The sequence below is a fragment of the Coffea arabica genome, chromosome 10e (genome assembly GCF_036785885.1).
Source record: "Coffea arabica cultivar ET-39 chromosome 10e, Coffea Arabica ET-39 HiFi, whole genome shotgun sequence".
NCBI lineage: Eukaryota > Viridiplantae > Streptophyta > Magnoliopsida > Gentianales > Rubiaceae > Coffea > Coffea arabica.
The window spans coordinates 6,116,272-6,136,253 of NC_092328.1; the positions used below are offsets into that span (position 1 = coordinate 6,116,272).

Here is a 19,982-nt window from a genome sequence, read left to right on the forward strand (position 1 = left end):
TTTGTGATTTCATGATCATGCTTACGATGCAACAAGAATATTTGTTACAAAAATTGACCAATTAAAACATATCCACCCCTTTACACATGTCGTCACCATGCTGAAAAGATTCCGTTTGGATTGCAATTTTTTTTTTTAGAAAAATATATTGTAACGATTTGATGTATGTAAAATAAAAAAAAATGATGAAAAAATATGATCACGAAAAATGTAAAAATTTTTCTTATGAAAGATTTCGATCTAAATAAGGCTCATAGATTACAGATTACAGGATTATGGAACTTCCTCGTATGATTGATGTACTCAGTTAAGCACCAATTTGTACTTTAAAATCCTTCACGATCAAAACAATTAGATCAGAATCGATCTTTCCCCTCATCGATCTTCTCCCTTATAGAGATTAGGCAATGCTTCAAATTAATTGCTACGGGTAATAATACTTACTCACGTAGAATACGTAATCGCCCCAAACACAAGCAAACAATTCGATCGTATTCATTCAGCTCCAGTATAAAGTTCCACGCCTGGAGATTCTACAGACAACGAGTCTGCATCAAGACCATGTATGGTGAAACACGAAACCATATGCATTGCAATAGGACATATGCCCGGTCTGCGGGAAAACTTTTCTGACCCGGAAACATTCGACTGATCAGGCCCCCTAGTTTCTTGAGTTTTTTCTTTTTTCTTTTTTTTTTGATAATCCACCATAAGTACTATTACTAGATGGTCTTTGTTATTATTGGAGCTTGTAGCACTCATGAATAGAGAAAATCAATAGACATCATCAATACTTTGGAGGTATAAAAATTAGTCTTTATTCCGGCTTGGAAGAAGGAGAGAAAGTTTAATTATCAAGGAGTTACAGGATCAAATATTGGGAAGAGTTTTTCTTCAGGATTGGGTTCCCTTCTCTTTTTGGTACACTAATATTAAAAAGACATTAATCGTCTCATAAGAAAATGAGGGAAAAAAAATGAATGAAGAAATTCTTTACTTCCCGGAGGGGAAAAAAAATGGCCCTGAATTTGATTTAGTCTGTCTTCGCTTGCCACTGCTGTAGATTTCTTGGAGGAGGTCTGAGTCTGGCAAATAATACAGCAATGGCCAAAGGCTCGGACTCGAAAGAATTATGAATAGCTGAGAAAAGGAACCACTGGGGATTAATTATGGTCTGTCTAGATTGAGAATTAGCAACAATTTTCCCGCAGGTCATGCAATATAACATGTTTGGGTGATCAGCTTCTTAGGCATTTGGACTTTCTGAAGAGACCACCCCAGCTTCTGTTTCCGCTGGTGTTGTTGGGGTTGGCTGTGGAGTCGGTGAACCTGGCAACAAATTTTACCGCAGAATTAGCCTACATACACATATATACTTAACAATCAAAAATTCATTAGCAGAATAAGAGCAAGATATAATGACTCTTATTTTCAGTACATCAAATTTTGTATGAATTAAGGGCAGAGGGGTTGGAAAGCCTCACTGGAATGATACTTGTGAGGCAATGATATATAGGCCCTATTGTCAACTGATTTTCAGGAGTTGATTTTAGATTCTAATTTTGAAAAAGCCATTTAATTCGTTGTATCCTCGATTGCTTTTCGACGCTATTTATAAAACTTGATTTTAGATTCTGATTTTAGAAAAAAAGGTAATTTTATTGTGTTCTGAAACTGCTATTTATATCATGATTTCGGATTTTTTTTTGTTAATCTAAAAAGCTGAAAATCAAAAGCATCTATTTTCTGTTTTTTTTATTCTAATTTTCTAAAATCAGCTTTTGCACAATCAGAAACATTGAGTCTAAAAACAATTAAGAATGAAAAAAAATGTCCATTTTGATACTTTTTATTTAATTTTTAAAATCAATTTTTACACAATCAGAAGCAAGCATCTGAGAACAAGGCCATTGTATCGTAAACCATGTTATATAGTAGAGGCAGTTAGCCTAATCTTTGCTCTGGGTGAATTTAATTTTTAAGCAGCAAAGCAGTGACTGAATTTATTGAGGTGCCTATTTGCTTCCTACTATTTTGGAGGTAACATCAGCAAAAGACCTTCCATATTTAGCCTAACACTCATATTTGGAATAAAATTGTCATTTGAGTTTTATGAAGTTTATCCCAGTTGAACTTGAAATCCTAATACTTATTTGTGATTAGTTACATTAAATAAATTTGAGAGGTTAGATTAGTATAATTAGAAAAAATTAAGGGGTGGTAAGTTGAGATTTTAACTTAAGACAAAAGGAATTATGAATTATTTTGCGGACATCGACGGGGGCATCTAACCCAATCATGGCGACCTGGGCAACTTGGATCTTAGCCCATTTACGTCCAGTGTGGAGTCCGAAAAAGCATTAGCCTGTAAGTTTAACCGGCCTCATGACATGAGGGACATTTTTTTAAGTTTTTTTTTTTCAACCTCCCCACACCCTTCCCAGCAGCCCCTATTGTCAGGTCTAAGATTCAAACTCTGAGCTGACTGAGAATCCTAAGAGTCCTTCCTTGGCCGCCTATTACGAAGATTTTATTAAAAGAAACTTTCTTTTTTTTTTTTTTACACACTTATTATAAGAAGATAACTATACTTTTTTTTTCCAAAGACAAATTAGATATTAAAAAACACGTTGACCTTTTATGCTATTTGAAGCGTTAAAATTTTACTGATTTAATGCATGCAGTTAATTGGAAAATACACATAATGTACGCACATGATACTTGTATTTTGTATTTACTGTTGTGGACACAGAAGGTTAGAAATCATGGGAAAAAACAGACAAGTTTTGGGATTTGGGGTAGCAGACCTATTTTTTATGTGAAAAATTCATTATTTAATTTTAATGCCGAGGATTCCTCAGTAAAATGAGTGAATTTCAACTCTAGAAGTGAATGCAGACTGCAGAGAGTAACAAAAATTCACCAACAAGCAAATATGATTAGAATTACAGAATTTTGTCTTGTCACCCATATTGACTTTTCAAACAAAGGCAGCCAAGTTTTTTGTTAAGTTTGTCTGTTGCGAGTTTTTTAAAAATTTTAATTATAGTAATTATTAAAAAAATTTTAAAATTTTTAAAATATACATTTCAAAATATTAAAAAAATATATTTTAAAAATTTTTATAATAAATTACAGTAAAATTTTAAATAAACATTCAAAAAACTCACTTGACAGAGACGGTTAGACTCCACCGTTACAGGATCAAAAGACCTTATGGCAAACATTTGCAGGTGGCTACCTTTCTGTTTTAGGTCTCTTACTAGTGAGTAGTGCCTCTAAGAGGGCAGTAGGTAGCATAAAAATGCAGCTAAAAATGTAGCCAGAGTCAATATAGAATCCCTTTCTGTGGGCCTGTGGCATCATTACACACAGCCACTGGATTGACTGCAACTTCAGAGCCATCCATTCCCTAGCTATGAAATTCACATGTAGTCACTATTAGATTACACTTGCGCCTCTCTGGCATGACTTTCCCCAATTTGACCCATTGAGGCCATGGCCATGATGTGTCACAGCATAAACTGGACAGCTATGGTCACATGGTTGCAATTTGCATGTGGCCCCATTGTGCCTAACACTAATCTCGGCTACCCGTACGTGGATTATGTGTGATGAATGCCTAGAGCTATGCTACAAATTTCTCGTTTTGGATACTTTGTGAGGGTTTTGACCACAACTCGCAAGCCGTGAATGTGATGCCCTTCATCAAAATTCTTGACTTCATGCATTGCACAGCACGGATGCAATTGACAAACTATAGTATTCATGGCAAAAATTAATACCATAATGTTCATCATTATTATATAGTATTTTTTGTGATATATATGCTTGCATCTGGAGACTTATTAGTTAATTGCGTGTGAAAGTTAATTCTCAAGACAGTCGGTCAATTTTAAGGACTTGATTAGGCAAGTCTTTCTTCAGCTAGTGAAATATCAGTGCTGTTTTTGTGCTCGTAAAGGGCACAAGCAAAAACATCAATATCAGAAAGAGAAAACGAAAAGGAAAGAAGGGAAGAGTACTTACCAGTCGAAGAGGCAAAGGGATGATGCCTAGTTGGTTGTAATAAAGGAAGAGGAGGAGGAGGAGGGGGATAAGTGGAGAAGGAGCCTTCCATCTGAGGTGGGTAGTACAAGTAGGACGGGCCTTGGATACGCTGTGCTGGGTTTGCAGGAAATGTTCCCCTTGATGCTTGCATGGAATATCCGTAAAAATATGGAGACCCCATGCCCGAAGATGAAGGTCCATATACTTGATGGTAGTATTGAGGTTGCTGAAGTTGTGGATTGTAAATTCCCTGCTCAACAATGAGAAACTGAATGTGGTTAATTTCTTTCTTTCGTTCTTTTTCTTTTGTTTTTCTAACAATTTGTCGGATCCATAATTCGAACCCTAAATCTGACAGTAAAAAAAAATTCTAAGAGATCTCTTCTCCGACCACCAGATTCTTTCTTCCATTCAATTTCTTGGATTTGCTATCATCTTTGATTACAAAATCTCAGTCTAATTCATCAATTATTTCTTTGTTTAAACGGACTAGGGAAGGAGTACTGACTTGGGGATAGCCGTACTCAGGTGGGTAAGGCGCGTACCTGCCAAAAAAGACATCAAAACAAATATAATTCTTGGTCGTGAAAATTCAACCCACATTATGAGAAAAAGAAAACCATGTGCACCCCAATACTAAATGTATACCTTGCAAAAGCGTGCAGATCAGATAGAGGAAGGATATTATAAACAAAATTGGAGACCATCCAGTTCATCTTAATATATATACTAAAAAGGCACTGCAATTCTATTCTAAAATGTTATACCACCTAAAATAAAATGAAGTAAAGTAGAGAAAATAAATAATAATATTTTCTAAGATAACCAAGAATAAAATATTTCAAGAACAAGGTTATTTGTCCTTGCTGTCTAGTTTCTTGGGTCGATAAAACAACAAGCACTAATGAATGATGCAACTGACACAAGCAGTCAAAGTTATTATTCTGTCAAACCCAAACATATCATATCCAAATTGCTTAACTGTTGGTGATTAACATCAATAACGCGTTGTTTAGCTGGTTTCTTTTACAAGTTTGCATCGCTGAATGGGGCAGTCCTGCCGGCCGTTACCGGAGGCTCCAATGTTCTCCAGATTGACATAAACATAAAGGCTGCAAAAAGGGTTCTATCTTTTCAACGTTGTTACAAATTTTCATAGGTTTCTTGGACAAGGTTGCCAATTAAAGAACATTCGATCAATAATAGCTTGCAAATGTTCCCAGCTCAATAAAATAGACGAAAGAGTGAAGATATTAAGATGTTATTTTAGTGCTACTGATGTTTTATACTCTTGTCCATTTTCATATGTTGACAAAGAATTATTCCTACTAGCACAAAAGAAAAGTGTTTCTTCACAAGAAAAAGGAAAAATGTACCGGAGAATGGAAGATCTCAGTGCCTTTTAATGCCATGTGGTTGTCTAAAGCGTTGGAGGCTTGGGGATAAAGACACACCACCAAAAAGAAGAAGAAGAAGATGATGATGATGATGATGATGACAGATGGTGAAAAGCCAAACTAATACACGACTGTTTTGACTGGTAAATGGGGCATTACCATATTGATTAATTAGAAAATTAAGTGGTAATTGATTACGTTTAGGGTCTCTTGATTTTTTTAAAGTTCCTGTGTCCTCACCAATGATTATGCCATGCCTCTTTCAGTAACCTCTTAAATGGAATGGCATTATTTTGAAGGCCATTCCATTGAAAAAAAAAAAAAGTATAGTATTAAAATGTGTAACTTTTATTCAAGAAATATAATGTGAAATTCATGAGTTGTTAGAAGACAACAGTAGGTTCAAGGAGTATAAGAACAACTCATAAGTCGCTTTCCTTGGAATTCGTGCACATAATTTCTTTACGAGGGTTATTACCCCCCAACATGTTGTCATCTTTCTTCTCTCTCTTTTTTAATTATTATTCATGTATATTCTTGATGGGGCCTAAATACAGATGTCATGTATAAAGCAAAATTTTGTATTTTTTTTCAGAGGTCAGTGAAGCTATATTTATCCGGAAGATGGGTTGGGCGATTCGGCGGGGAGGGAGTGTAAGTGAAATTTCAAGTCCGTGTCCTTTTCCTTACACTATAAAAAAAATAAAGAAAAAAACTGCATTTATAGATTGATTGGCATTTCGAAAAAGAATTTTGCTCTTATTAATTGTTTCGCATGAATGCAATATGCATGTCCTCCTCGCGAAGCATAAATTTGCATGATTATGCAAATTTCAATTGAATCACAATGATTAAACAAGTGATCGATCATCCATGAATCACAATGATTAAATAGAAGAAGACTTCGGCATAGATCATTTTACGGTAAATTTTTTGTTTATTTTCACCTTACACTGCAGTTAGGATCAATATGTACTTCGATTATCACTAATCCTGTCTCGTTTAAATCCACCTAATACTTTAAACTGTGCTTATTTATGAGAGATAAAAGGTCGATGTATATCAACTGGTGTATGCTTTTGTGCTCATAAGTACGCCTTAAGTGAATCTAATATTAATATGACTAGTAACACTATCCATTTCTTGAATGCTAAATCTCTCACTTAACCCAAATCATTGTCACATAATCTTATCATTTCCTGCTCCGACGATGACATTGTACATATTTATAAAGCTAGCACTAGTGAGATAACAGGTGCAAAAACAAGGTTTACACGTTTCTGTAACTGACAACTCATTACACTCGCCATTTTATTTATTGTTGATCTGCCAATACCAACTGCATTGAATAGAATTTCTCGTATTTTTCTTTAATTATTATTGGCAAATTATAAGAATACGACAATTTATCTAGGAAATTTTATCCCACTGGCATTACCTGCCATTTACATCTTTTTCTTTCTGCAGTACTTTCACATGGACCATTTCCTATCAGTATTATGGACTGGCAACAATGGCAGTGATTGAACCCCAAAAAAGTTTATTAAAATTAAAGCCAAAAATGAAAGGAAAAAAATTAAAAAGGGAAACTTATTACTTACCCATATGGTGGATAAACATAAGCAGGTGGTGGTGGGGGAGGCAATGGCGTTGGTGTTGGAACTCCACTATAGGATGATGAAGCACCCTGCTGCGCCATTACTGGTCCTCCTTGATAAGGATTTCCACCTTGTGTTCTTCCTAGAATTTAATTTATACAAATAAAATAATTTTTTTTAAAAAAAATCAACAAACCCTGATCACAGTTGAAATTTGTACTGGTGATCATCAATATTATTGATCTTATATAGTACTGAGAATTGAATGTGTATATGCACCTCGAGGTGGTGAAGGTCTAGGCCGTCCGAGCGAAGCAATATTACAATTTGCTCTTCTTCCATCGATCATCGGATTAGGATCAGCACAAGCCCTTCTAGCTGATTCAGGATCACGAAATGTTACCTACGACAAATCAAGAACTACATAAGCTATGATCACATACAATCAGGAGCTAGGTAGGAATTATATATGATTACTGATTAAAGGAGATGCTGAATTTGCTTACAAATCCATATCCTTTAGACTTTCCCGTGTTCTTATCTGTGATGATAACAGCCTCAAGAATCTCTCCAAACTGTTCAAAATGTCTTCGCATTACATCGGTGGGTGTCTCCCAAGCTAACCCTCCAACGAATACTTTTGTGTAGGTTGTGTCACCAAATGGTGATCGATAATGCTGATAAGCCATGGCATTTACACAACAAGGACGACCATAGAACTCAAGAATTTGACCCCATGCACCTTCTTCTTGTTTTTCTGCTGGTTTCTTCTCCAAATATGATCACTGAAAAGAGCAAAAGAATGAAGAGGGGTGATAGATGGACAGTTGTAGCTGCAGGTCTTATGATATTGTTGCAGCAGTTGTTGTTAGTGTTTGATGGGGTGAGTAGTATACTTGTATCAAATGTTTTTAACTAAAAGAAGAAGGCTAAAAAATAAGGGGGTTGATGAGTTGATGGTGGAAGAGAGAGAGAGAGAGTGTGATCCGACAGGTGCAAACTCTTATTTGCTGTACATGAAACGAAAGAGTTGAGAACGGAAGGGGAAATTGTGGCTTTGTATATCCAAATGACAGCTGCGTGAATAAGAGCACTTTGACTCTGTCCTTCCTGTCCCTGCATTAATATAGCCCCCCTCCCCCCAATCAATTACTTTCCTTCCAGCATTTTTCTTGCTTCTGCCCTTGTGGCCTTGTGTCGTCTTCTCCATGTTTCCCTTTGGTTTAGGCCTAAATCTTACGCCTTTATACCTTAAGAAGATAGACGATCAATCTCACCATACTTTTCCAGTTTCCTTCCAAATTCTTAATTGACTAATGGAATACTTGACGATGATGTGTATTTTTGTAGTTTTTTAATCTGATAACTATACAGAATAATATCTCCATTTTTTTAATTTTCTGATATGTACATGATATTTGAACTTTTCTGCTCTTTATATCTCACATATGTACTCTTCATATATTGGGATTGTGGACCCTGTGATGAATGACCCACTTGCACCAAGGAATAAAAGAATCATATTCCATCATTTGGTTAACCATAACGAATAATCCCTACTGGTGGTTGGTATATGGAGCATTAGTCAAAGAAGATTATCAACGGGGATGAGCAGTTATCCATAATTCCACAACTTTTCCTAAAAGATTTCTGTGTATCATTGTAAGAAGATTCTAACATAACTTTTGGGCCGCGACATGTGAGCTGAGTGGTGATGTATTGGTTGGTTGTATCCTTTTTCCTTACAATACTAGGGATCGCTCTAAGTGACAATTGCATTGTGTGCACTGCCAATGGTTTTGGCTCGACTAATAAGAATGGAATCTTGTTGCTAATTAAATAAGAGAACTTTATTTTTTTTTAAAAATAATGTAGAAGTACACTCGAAAGTGATCCATATAACGGTGATCGAAATTGAAACCAACTAAACTATTATGTACATAAAAGGAAAATGCATTGTGTTTATTTGGGTTAAAAAACTGCAAATGACTTGTTATATAACATTACTAAATTTAGGGTCAACACAAGCTAGTTCAATTAGTAAGGATCGAAACCAACTCAACTATTATATATGTGTATGCATTGAGTTTATTTGGGTTAGAAAAATTTCAATGACTTCTTACACAATATAACTAAACTTAAGGTCAATACAAATTAGTTCGATTAGTAAAGATGGATCACTCACTTACGAAAAGTTGTGTATTCAAATCCCATTAATAATGTAAGAACTATGCTGGTGGTTAATCTATTAGTGTCCTTGTAAGTGACTTATACTTTAAGGAGCATTTTCTGACCCGTGATAGCTATCGAATTCGAAACTATTTAAACTTTTATTTATCAAAAAATGAAATACACTAAACTTAGGACATACACCATAGTTACAAGTGCCAACCTCACTCCTACTATAAGGCTATTTACAATGAGGATGGAGGAGAAGATTATGGAGCATCGCATTTAGCCCACGTCTAGCTAGTGAAGGATCAAGTCAAGGCCCCTTCACGTTCACGGCTCCCATCATGCTGATATGCATTGGACATTTAAAAGTAAGTACTAGCTACTACTCATGTCAAATATTAATCTTTTGGCTCACCAAATTGATACTCTAAATAGTTTTAACGAACTTATGGTCATACATTTGACGAGCAGCTAACCTCAATTTGAGCACAAAACGGTTGCATAATGTGGAGACCGCTAGCGCCAAGGGAAAAAATGGGATTCATAATTTGTAACCATGGCATCCTAAATGGCACGAAACTGCCCCGTAAAAAACAAAAATTAACTGAATCTTAGTCCAAACCTTAATTAGCCGACCATCAATAGTCCCACATGACCCCACGTTCCTTACTCACCACTGGTCGAATGTTAACAGCCAACCGTCCAAACAGCCGAAACCGATTGATATAACAGTTAAGATCGATCCCTTTTAACCCTATTGAAAAAGCCCATGTCTATAATAGTGTGTGTGTATATATATATTCACTCTGACAATCAATAAGGTGAGAAAAAGAATACGTATCCACTTAATTGTCACTGGTCGGCTGTCAAAAAGTGAAAAGGTGGTCTAATTTGTTAAGACATGTTTTAACAACAACATTTGACCTGTAATGAATCTTAACTAAGTTAATGGAATACCATGATGTTGGCTCGGCTGTCCAGAGTTTCTCCAAAATCGATGATGAGTACTGCATGGGCACATATAAATACTCCAGTTGTATGTACGCCATACTATATTTTATGTACGACATTGACGAAATCTCCAATGGCCTGTGGCCTGGATGCGCATGTTTGTCATTTCATTGTTGTAACTTGGTAAAAGCTTTCGTTGTTGCAGGTAGGAGATGATGATATACATTACAGCTTTATCTATATATGATCAAATATACATTATGAACAGCTTTTTTTTTTCCTTGAAGTTGCTCTTTGAGGCCACCATAGGCACGCACACGCACGTAGCATGGAGCGAAAGAAAAAAGGGAAGAGAAAGCAGGCGGAAGCAAAGCAAAATGAGGAAAGGGGTGGGGTGGGAGTATTGGCCATTGGGGGAGGGCTGTGGTGGTCATTATCTACGCTTGTTGCCAGCGTTAGGGACGAGGAGACAGCTAAAGGGTCCTCTTAGTTTATGTTGAAGTTCACTGTACAAGTCCGTGAACTGGCAGTCCTCTCCACGTGGGGTCCTGTCATGGTTCTTTGAGAACTATGAGCTGGATTTCATCTGCTTTCTTTTGCCCCTTCTCCGGTCTAGGGTTTCTGCAAGATCGAGGCGTGTGTACTGTATAGTTTAGTTTAGTTTTTTTTTTGATAATACTGTATAGTTAGGTAATAACTTAAAAGTTTAGTGCGACTATTAGACATGGTTGTTATATTTCTAATAAAATTTAGTGTATGTTTACGAATTAAGTTGTATTTATATGTTGAATTGATCCAGGACACACAATAAAGTTGTATGATAGTTCACTAATTTATGCAAAAAAAATACAACAAATCGTATAATCGCACAAAAATCCCAACTGTAGCTATCATTGATATAGTTTTTACAATTATCAGATCAACAGCATCATGCGAATGATAGCCTTAATGGCTTACTTTAAATTAAAATGATTAGGATTAATTGTGGAGCACATATTTCAATGAGTGACAATATTTGTTGTATTTAAACACGCTATGATCTTAGTTAGAACTGTTAAACGAACCGAACTGTTCAATAGACCGGTTCGTTTCAACATGTTCATGTTCGTGAAAGACTCGTTCGAAACCTAAAACGAACCGAGTTCGAATGAATTTTTTTGTTCGATTAATAATCGAGCAAACACGAGCATATTCGCAAGTTTTAACGAACGTTCACAAACATGGACATAATTATCATTTGACAAATTTTAAGGTTAATTTTATGGCTAGACTTTTATATTTGGAGGGTTTTTTTTGTTATTTTTATGTTAATGTTAGTTATATAATTAATGAATAATAGAATCTAATCACTTAGTACTTTAATTTTTTTTAGAATGATTAATGATTTGTATAGCATATTTAAGGCTTAAAATAATTTGGATTCGAGCATTTCGAGCATGTTCTCGAATAGTTCGTTTATGTTAAACGAGCCAAATACAAACTCGAACTCGTACATGAATTTTGCTTAACGAGCTGAACACGAACACAGGTTTGGAGTTCGAAAATTAACGAATGAATACGAACGTTATCCAAATCGCTTAACGAACAGAGTTTAAACATGAGATACTCGATTCGATTCAACTCGTTTACAGCTCCAATCTTAGTATCTATATTTATTGTATTAATACATACATCAATAGATTGTCATAGTATCAACATTAGAAGTGAAACTGACAGTGGTGCTGAAGTCCTGAATACCCCTTCTCCAGTCTCCACTCTTCCTCCCCATCCTACTACTTCTAGGAAAAGCTCCCAGCCTCTCATACAAGGATAAAAGTCAGGCATATTGGCAATGCAATTGTTCCCAATTTAATTTGCATAAGCATGCAAGGTTTTTTATTTGTTGTACAATCAAAAAAGTAATTTGTACATATGCAATATATGTATACACCAGATATATATATATATATATGTATCCAAGTTAATTTTTCTAGTAGTTAACTCGGACAAAATGGTTTAATATAGAATCTCGAAGCTTATTTTGTGAAGGAGTCACATTCAAATTTTGAATTGGAATTATCGACTAGGAATCAAATCTCTCAATTCTGTGAAAGAACGAGTCCCTAGCCATAAATTGCTGGAAGACAATTGCATGAGAATCCGCTCTGGCTTTAAAAAAAAAAAAAAAAAAAAAGCACACTCTGCTCTTTTATTTCTGGCATACATATTACGCATGGGTGAGTCCCACGCCAACTAGCAGTCTTAGCTCCATTTCCAGCAAACGAAGACCAACTAATCGATGAGATGCTATGGCTTTTTAATTTTATAAGGCTGCAATTTCCTTTTTTGAGTGGGAGAAGGCTGATTCCATTTTCCACATTCTGATATCTGATATCTCATTTCTTCAACTAATTAGGGTGTCCGGGATGAACCCTTTTTTCAAGGGAAAAAAAAAAAAATCACCAAACACTTTTATCTTCGTACAAATTTGCATAATGATGCCAAAGGTTATTACCCGTAAAGACGTGCTGAGTCGTTGACAGTTAGTATTTACGAGCAGCATCTTATAGAGTGTAAGGGGCAGAAATATACAGTTGCTATCAGCAACCTTTATGGCAATTATAACGGTTGCTCAAGAATTTGAGCAACATCCACCACGGTTTTACATCATTATGTCTCTGTCTAGTGTCTACCAACTACCCTCCTTTGATACAAAAACAAGCAAAGAACTCAAAAAAAGAGTCACAGTTGATTTAAGGGTTATACTATTGTTCGATCTTAGCCAAATACTACTAGTTACTTATCTGGATTCCACTAATTATAAAGATATGTATTACCAAGAGAGAAAAAAACAAAAAAGTTTGATTGAATGACACTATAGTCGTGCCTTCCACTTAAAATCTTGGTTCGATGGAACAAATATATAGTTTGGTCTTGCTTGTAGACTAAATCACGTTTATCCTTCTTATCCCACCTTTTTTTCTTCGCTTTGAAATTAAGCATGGCTTAATACGTTTTATTGCTTTTGTTTAATTACATTTCTGACGTACTATTGCGTGTTTCGAAGAAGATCATGGACTGAACGTTTTGTTTGATCAATTTAACCAAAGAGAAAGAAAATAGATTTGACAACTAATCGTGCCCTGCAAAATTTCCTCATTTAGCCATTTAGGAAGTGAACGTGTTTAAGCTAGTCTGAGTCTCTCCCATGTGAACATATGACTGTTGAATATCGGTCGGCCTGATTTTTCTTACATGGAAACGAACTTGATAATGTGGGAATTAAATTCCAGAGCCTAAATTAATGTCGTTTGAATTTGCTAACTATTAATTGCAAGTTGAATAAAAAATACTCTCAAGTTAGTAATTGATCCATTCATTTGATGGCACCCAGTGATAAGCCTAAGCCAGCAAACATTGTCGACCACCATGAGAAGATTGATTGCCAAACTTGAAATGTTCCTGACCAAGGGACACCCTGTTTCTTCATTTGTGTGGAACAGGGAAATATGGGCTCCAATTGCCTTCTGACCTAAGAGCTACAATATTCATTTGATTAAGAAGTTCAGCATCCAAATTTGCTAAAGCACAATCTAGTTGAAGCACATACGTTTGCCATCCACGAATGAGAGCCATTTCAAATCAACTCCTCAGTCCTCACTCAAAGGCGGAAAACCCTCTTGTTATGTACGCTTGGCAAGTGGACAAAAAATGGACAATTTGTAGCCTAGCTATGTGATTAATTTCCATTATTCAGCAAAAGACTAATGCTCCCTGCACTATTTTATAAACTTTTCATGCAAAGGATTTGGTGTATGGTCTGTCAAGGAGTAGAAGTGGTGATCATCAGAATTGTTTCGGGCACATGGCACTCAATAAAAGATAGGGTAACATGTATTTGCCTCCCCTAGTGCTATACGTTTTGTGACTGGGTGCATCCGGGACCTTAAATGTTTTTCTTATTTGCTGTCATTTTGAACATGATCTATCCTCAATATTTTGATTTTCTTTTTCTTTTTTTTTTTTTTGGTATTAAGTCCTCAGATAATTATGGTAAAATATGGGTATCTCATGTTTTTTAACGGATTAATATTTCCTACACTGACAGTGTATACACCGTCAATATTAGATGAATGACAAGTATGCAAAATTTGAATTTGAAATTCAATTTTCGCATATGTGTCACGAATCCAATAGTGATAGTGTATTCACTGTCAATGTATATAAAATTTACTTTTTTTTAATTGGTAGAAAATTGTTCCACCCCATGAGTTAGACTTGAAAAAAAAATTTTCCTTGACTTTTTATTACAGCAAATCGATGTCCCCCCCAGGCCCCCACCCTTCTTGGTTACTGTTTAATTTATTAACTTGCTGTTTAGATTTTAATGCTGTTAATAGTACTGTAAACCACATTATCCTTTATTATTCAGTAAATCTTTGAAGATGACGCTTGATTTATTATGTCATTAATGTTGTTAAACAACGCTAGTGAATATTGCATGATTTCTTTATGACAAACTGGTTGCATGATTTCTTTCCGATGAGCAGCTAAGAGAATAAAGAGTGGTATGACATTCTTGTCTTATTTTTTTTTTTCAGACTTTCGAAGTTAGTTAATTAAACCTAATTCCAAATTTAACTCCAAAAGCCGGCAACTCTTGAGACAAATCTAGGGACTTAACCACCCACCCCCCAACCCCGAAGAAACGATGTGGGATTACGGAAAAGTTAGTATGGCAACCTCTACTAAACCTTAAAGAAGAACCCACTACCCCAAATACCTCCCCTGCGTCTTTGTCTATTTGGCCCTAATCCCCAGATTCTTGTCTTATTTAAGTTGTGTAATTTTTACTCCTATCTTAATCGTTCTTTTATTATATATTAACACTATGAGCGATTAGATACTTTATCATACTTTGGGGGGGTTGAGGTGAGCGGCAAGATGGAAATGATTGTAAGTAAGAAGTCATGATTTCAAGAACTTCCACTTATTTAAAAAAAAAAAAAAAAAAAAAAACTTTCACGTAATTTACCACAAAAAAACACACACACACACACAATAACCAAAGAAAGAACGGAAAAAAGTAGAGTACAGGGCCTGTGGCATATCCATTAAGCTCGTAGGCCGTAGCTGAGTGAAATGATGTTTAGAAATGGGTCATAAATTTGGACAACCCAATAAGCAAACAGATGATCGGGCTGAGGCAATGCTTTTTAGATCCTGATACCTTACCCATTATGGAACCAATTTGCAAGAGAAAAAGTGGAGAACTTTACTGTGGATACTAACCTATGAAGTCCAATGAGATTCGAGGAAATTTTTAGGTACCAATTTGAAAATAATTATGGATAGCAAGGCGACGAAATCGTGAAATAATTGGACTCGATGCTGAAGGGAAATCAAAGAATGCAAAGCCCAACAAGAAGTGAGGAATTTTAACTCCCACGCAAAAAAGGGTTCAAGGCCCAAATTTTTATTTTGGAGTTTTTTTGTAAGCTAATTTTTATGTTATAGTTAGGTTGAAAAATGAACCAAATATTCAATACTCGAGTTGAACTCGGTATGATAAGAAATCGTTCAAATTTGATTCGTCAACTAGCCAAATCAAATTTGAAATCATTTTATATTCGATAATTTTAAACTTCAATTAAAAGTTCGTCTAATCTCGGTTCGGCAAAATAAATCAATTAAATTTAAAAAAAAATTTAAATTTGCTAAAATAATTAAACAAATTTGAAGACTAGTGAGTGTAAGTGATATATGGGTTGGGAGGAAGGATGGGTTGGATGATATGAGAGGAGAAAGTGTATGTGAGAAATCTCGAATTCTAATTCGAACCAGATAGTTACATTATAAACAAGTTTAAAAAAGAAAAAAGAAAAAGCTTGAACACTAGGGCTTTTTGCTTGATTAGACTCGTTTATACCCTTATTAGAGTTCACCTTTTATAATATAATGTCATTCCATTGCAAATCGAAGCACGAATAGGAAATATGACCATTGAAATGCAAGTAATTTTTACCTTGGGCATAGAGCGGGAGGCAATGATTTTTCTTAGGAAACAGATAATGAAAATTGAGCAACTAGAGATCCCAATTTCTTATAAGTAATCAATTCAATGAGGCCTGCCTTGGATCATTGGTCTACCAAGCCGGCATGCATTTAAAAGAACTCAAGATGGTAGGACATTATTTTGTGCATAATAATTTTTCTCGTCTCGTGCCTGTGGTAACATTAGCATCATCAAATTAACTACTGTTTCTGTGATTTGGCAATCTAATATTGTGATGCTGCTTGTTAAAGATGCCACAGGAAGTGAGATTTGTGAGTGAAAGCTTTCAATAAGGTTCTCTGTCACCAATATTTTTTTTTGGGCAAACCTTGAATTTTCTATTTCTCTTCGTTCATGTTTGTGTCGGTGAGGACAAAAAATTAATTTTCAATTTATTTATTTATTACTAAATATTATTTGCTACGTCGGACTTGATCAACAAAGGGGTGGTGGCGCAGTTGGCTAGCGCGTAGGTCTCATAGCTTCTGAGTTATCCTGAGGTCGAGAGTTCGAGCCTCTCTCACCCCAATTAGTTTTTCGCTCCCTCGCAGCTTTTTCAGCTCCAGTGGTTCAATAAGGCTACGGACACGAGGGATCTACTACCTAGTCTTTTTTTCTCCTCTTCAGCAGACTACAAACAGGCCAAAAAGCACGTTGTTGTTTTACAAAAAAATTTTTACTTTTTTGGGGGAAAACGTATTCACCGTCTGTCCATCCATTGGTTTCATTGTGCAGTATGATGATACTTTACTCATTGCTCAAGGTCGTCAGCATAGAAACCCAAGGTTTAGATTTCTGACCAATTTCTGGTGCGTTACACCCTGTAAAATGTAAGAATCGGACAAATAAATGCTCAAATAATGCTGAAATTTGAAGATTTGACAAGCTGTAAAATTGTAACCAACTAATCAGTAACAATAAATACAATGTAGAGCAAATTATACGTATTAAGGTGTATTGATGTGGAAAAGTGAAATATTCTCTTGAAGTCCTGAGAAGTGCTTTTCCAGGTTCGGCTTTTCCCCACTTTAAACAAAATCCCAAGATGACAAATAACTGTTCTTGAGGCTGAGGGTTGTTAAGCTTAGCTAACACTGGATTAAGGCTGCTGATGACTACTCGAGTAAAAATTATTGAATTCGAACTCGTCAGATTCTTAAAAGTTGAGTTCGAGCTCAAACAAAGTTTGTTCAATCATGCTGAATTGAGCTCAATCAAGTTTTAAAGCATGTTTTTTTTTTTTTTGGTAAAATTCACAATTTTTTGTTTACTTGTAAATGTAAATTTGCTATAAATAATTAAAAATTATATAATAATTGCATTATTGGATAAGAATCAACGAGTATTTTGAGTTTTGATTATTTCTACTCGTACTCGACTCGAGTACCTTGTCAAATAATTGAAACCCAACTCGAATTTGATCAATGTCGAGCTCAAATCGAATTTTTAACTGAGCTTCCAGCAAGTTCGAGTAAAATAGTTTAGTTAAATCATTTACACTCCTACACTGGGTGATGGCGGTGAAGGTGGCCCTCCCTACTTCACCTTACAAAATCTTTCCTCCAGCTTCAGTACAATGAAAGAACTTTCTTGTCATAGGAGGCTCATTCAAATCATCGTATGCAAAGGTAAAATTCGAAGTCACATTGCCTACTGAATGCTGATCCCTCTATTGGGAATAAAACGCGACAAGACAAAGGATAAGGTCTGTGCATGTTTTCAGGAAGTGGGACTCTCCTCAAGTACAAACTAGCCTAGACACCACCAGGGCACTGTCACAGACCAGTAGTATATGAGAAATCACGCCAACAAACTATCAAAGCCAATTAAGACGTTGGCATGACATATAACCAAATCAATCAGTATTACGTTGATCAGTGGTCCTAGATTCCAACATTGCACAATTTTTGTTTCCTTTCTCATTCATTATGTTGCAATTGGTTGGTTGAATATTCAATAATTCAGTCTTTCTTGCTTCATTTAAGGTCTGCAAAAAGAGATTTTGTAGCTTAGAATTACAATCACATATTTGCAGTTTTTGACAACCAGAAACAAATTACAGAGCAAAAGGAACCCAATTCAACTGACTAGTTAATCGTGGTAAGAATGAGGGATTTTGTTTCTTTCTTTGGTAGCTAGCCTCTTACTAATCATGCTCATGAAGTGCAGCAATTCGACACGCACCATATTGAATTTATATGATATCCAGTCGTATTCAGGTTGATGTAGCCAGGCACGCATTAGCAACCAGCATGAAGTGGTCATGGCGGACAGCGAGAAATGCACAAAATTTCTTTCAGCCAATCCATTTTTGTTGACAAAAAATAAAGGAGCAATTATATCTGGTTATAATAATAATTTTTTAAAAAAAGCTCTTAACTTGTGTTAAATCTTTCCTTGTACTTCTGTTAAATCTTTCGTTGTTTGATCGGTTGGCTACATCTCTTAATCAGGAACAGGGAGTTGAGTCATTCATTAGTGATGTAGATGAACATGATGATGAACAATATGAAGTTCTCCACTACTTTGGCAGGGATAATAGGCAAGCCGAAGCCATTTATGGAAGTGGGGTATGTAAAATGATGAAACCATTCATATGTGCAGGTGAAATAAATTCGTATGTATCCAAAAATGACCAGTGAATATACCTGAAAACCATATTCAACGACACGTTGATGCATTAAATGGGATTTTTGCACCTCGCCGACTCACTTTTGAGTCGAAAGTGCAGCAAAGATGAGGATTCAGAGAGGCTAAAATCATCTTGCTTGCTCAGTAATCGATCGGTTGTGTGTTTACTCCGAGCAAGGTTGCCTATGTTTAATCCTGAAATCTGAAATCCGAGCTGAATTTTGCAGGTGAGAAATGATAAGGTACTAGGTTCAAAGTTAGGGGATAAAAACACAGCCGCGCCAGCTTCTTAAATGTGGCATAATTTGTGATGGAGCCCATGTACGTGTTTTATGGATCGTCACAGCATTTCATTAGCCCACAACTTGTTCGTGAGTCTGACGAAAGAACATTAACCACTAGAGGCACGAAGGGAAAGAATTACTCCAAATTGAGGGAAGGTGCCGTGAGGATTCAGCCAACCTTGTATGGCAGTTCACGAATTAGGACACCAAACAAGTCGAGTCGAATTGAATTTTAATTTAAATGAACAGAGCTCGACTCAATTTTCATTTGGCTCGTACTCGAACTTGAGTTGAATGAACTTTCATTCTAAAACTTGAATTTGAATTCAAACTCTAATTCGAGCCTACTCAAGCAGATTGGAGTCGAGTTTTGACTTAGATGAGTTAAACTCAATTTAATTTTAATTAGGTTCGAACTCAAACTCGAGTTCAACAAACTTTTATTCTGAAACTCGAGTTCAAACTCCAATTTGAGCCCTGTCGACCTCGAGTTCAAACCTACTTGAGTTTAAATAAAATTAAAAATGATTTGTTATATTTTTCAAAATAAATAAAATTGAAATTTCACCCTAATTAAATAATAAAAATATAGGAGCCATCCATGTAATTCTACTATTAAAAATATATAAATTCAAGCATACTCAATGAACTAACGAACTAAGTATCCGTGCACAGGTTGAGTTGGGATCGAATTCGATGTTGATCAAACTTGAATCGAGTTTTGATTAAACCAATTCATGAGCGCTTGACTTGTTTGCAGCCTCAATACGAAGTCATTTGTACAAACTTATAGCATGTTTGGCTCACAATCATGTGAACAAAATTATCAGGAATCTCGTGCTATATTCATATGGCATGAACA

At 35.6% G+C, this 19,982-nt stretch overlaps 1 protein-coding gene and 1 non-coding gene across 2 annotated transcripts; one reads left to right on the forward strand and one right to left on the reverse strand.

Annotated features, from left to right (window-relative positions):
• Positions 1-802: 802 nt before the first annotated feature.
• On the reverse strand, positions 803-7,928 carry LOC113712992 (uncharacterized). Its single transcript, XM_027236680.2, has 6 exons — positions 7,552-7,928; positions 7,325-7,448; positions 7,049-7,187; positions 4,559-4,595; positions 4,030-4,300; positions 803-1,329 (listed from the first exon to the last, which is right to left on the reverse strand). Exons 1-6 carry the CDS (start codon positions 7,732-7,734, stop codon positions 1,247-1,249), a joined length of 837 nt encoding a protein of 278 aa, XP_027092481.1. The 5' UTR covers positions 7,735-7,928; the 3' UTR covers positions 803-1,246.
• Positions 7,929-16,648: 8,720 nt separating this feature from the next.
• On the forward strand, positions 16,649-16,733 carry TRNAM-CAU (transfer RNA methionine (anticodon CAU)). Its single transcript is given in 2 exon segments — positions 16,649-16,686; positions 16,698-16,733. It is a non-coding gene; the product is annotated as a tRNA-Met (tRNA).
• Positions 16,734-19,982: the final 3,249 nt, after the last annotated feature.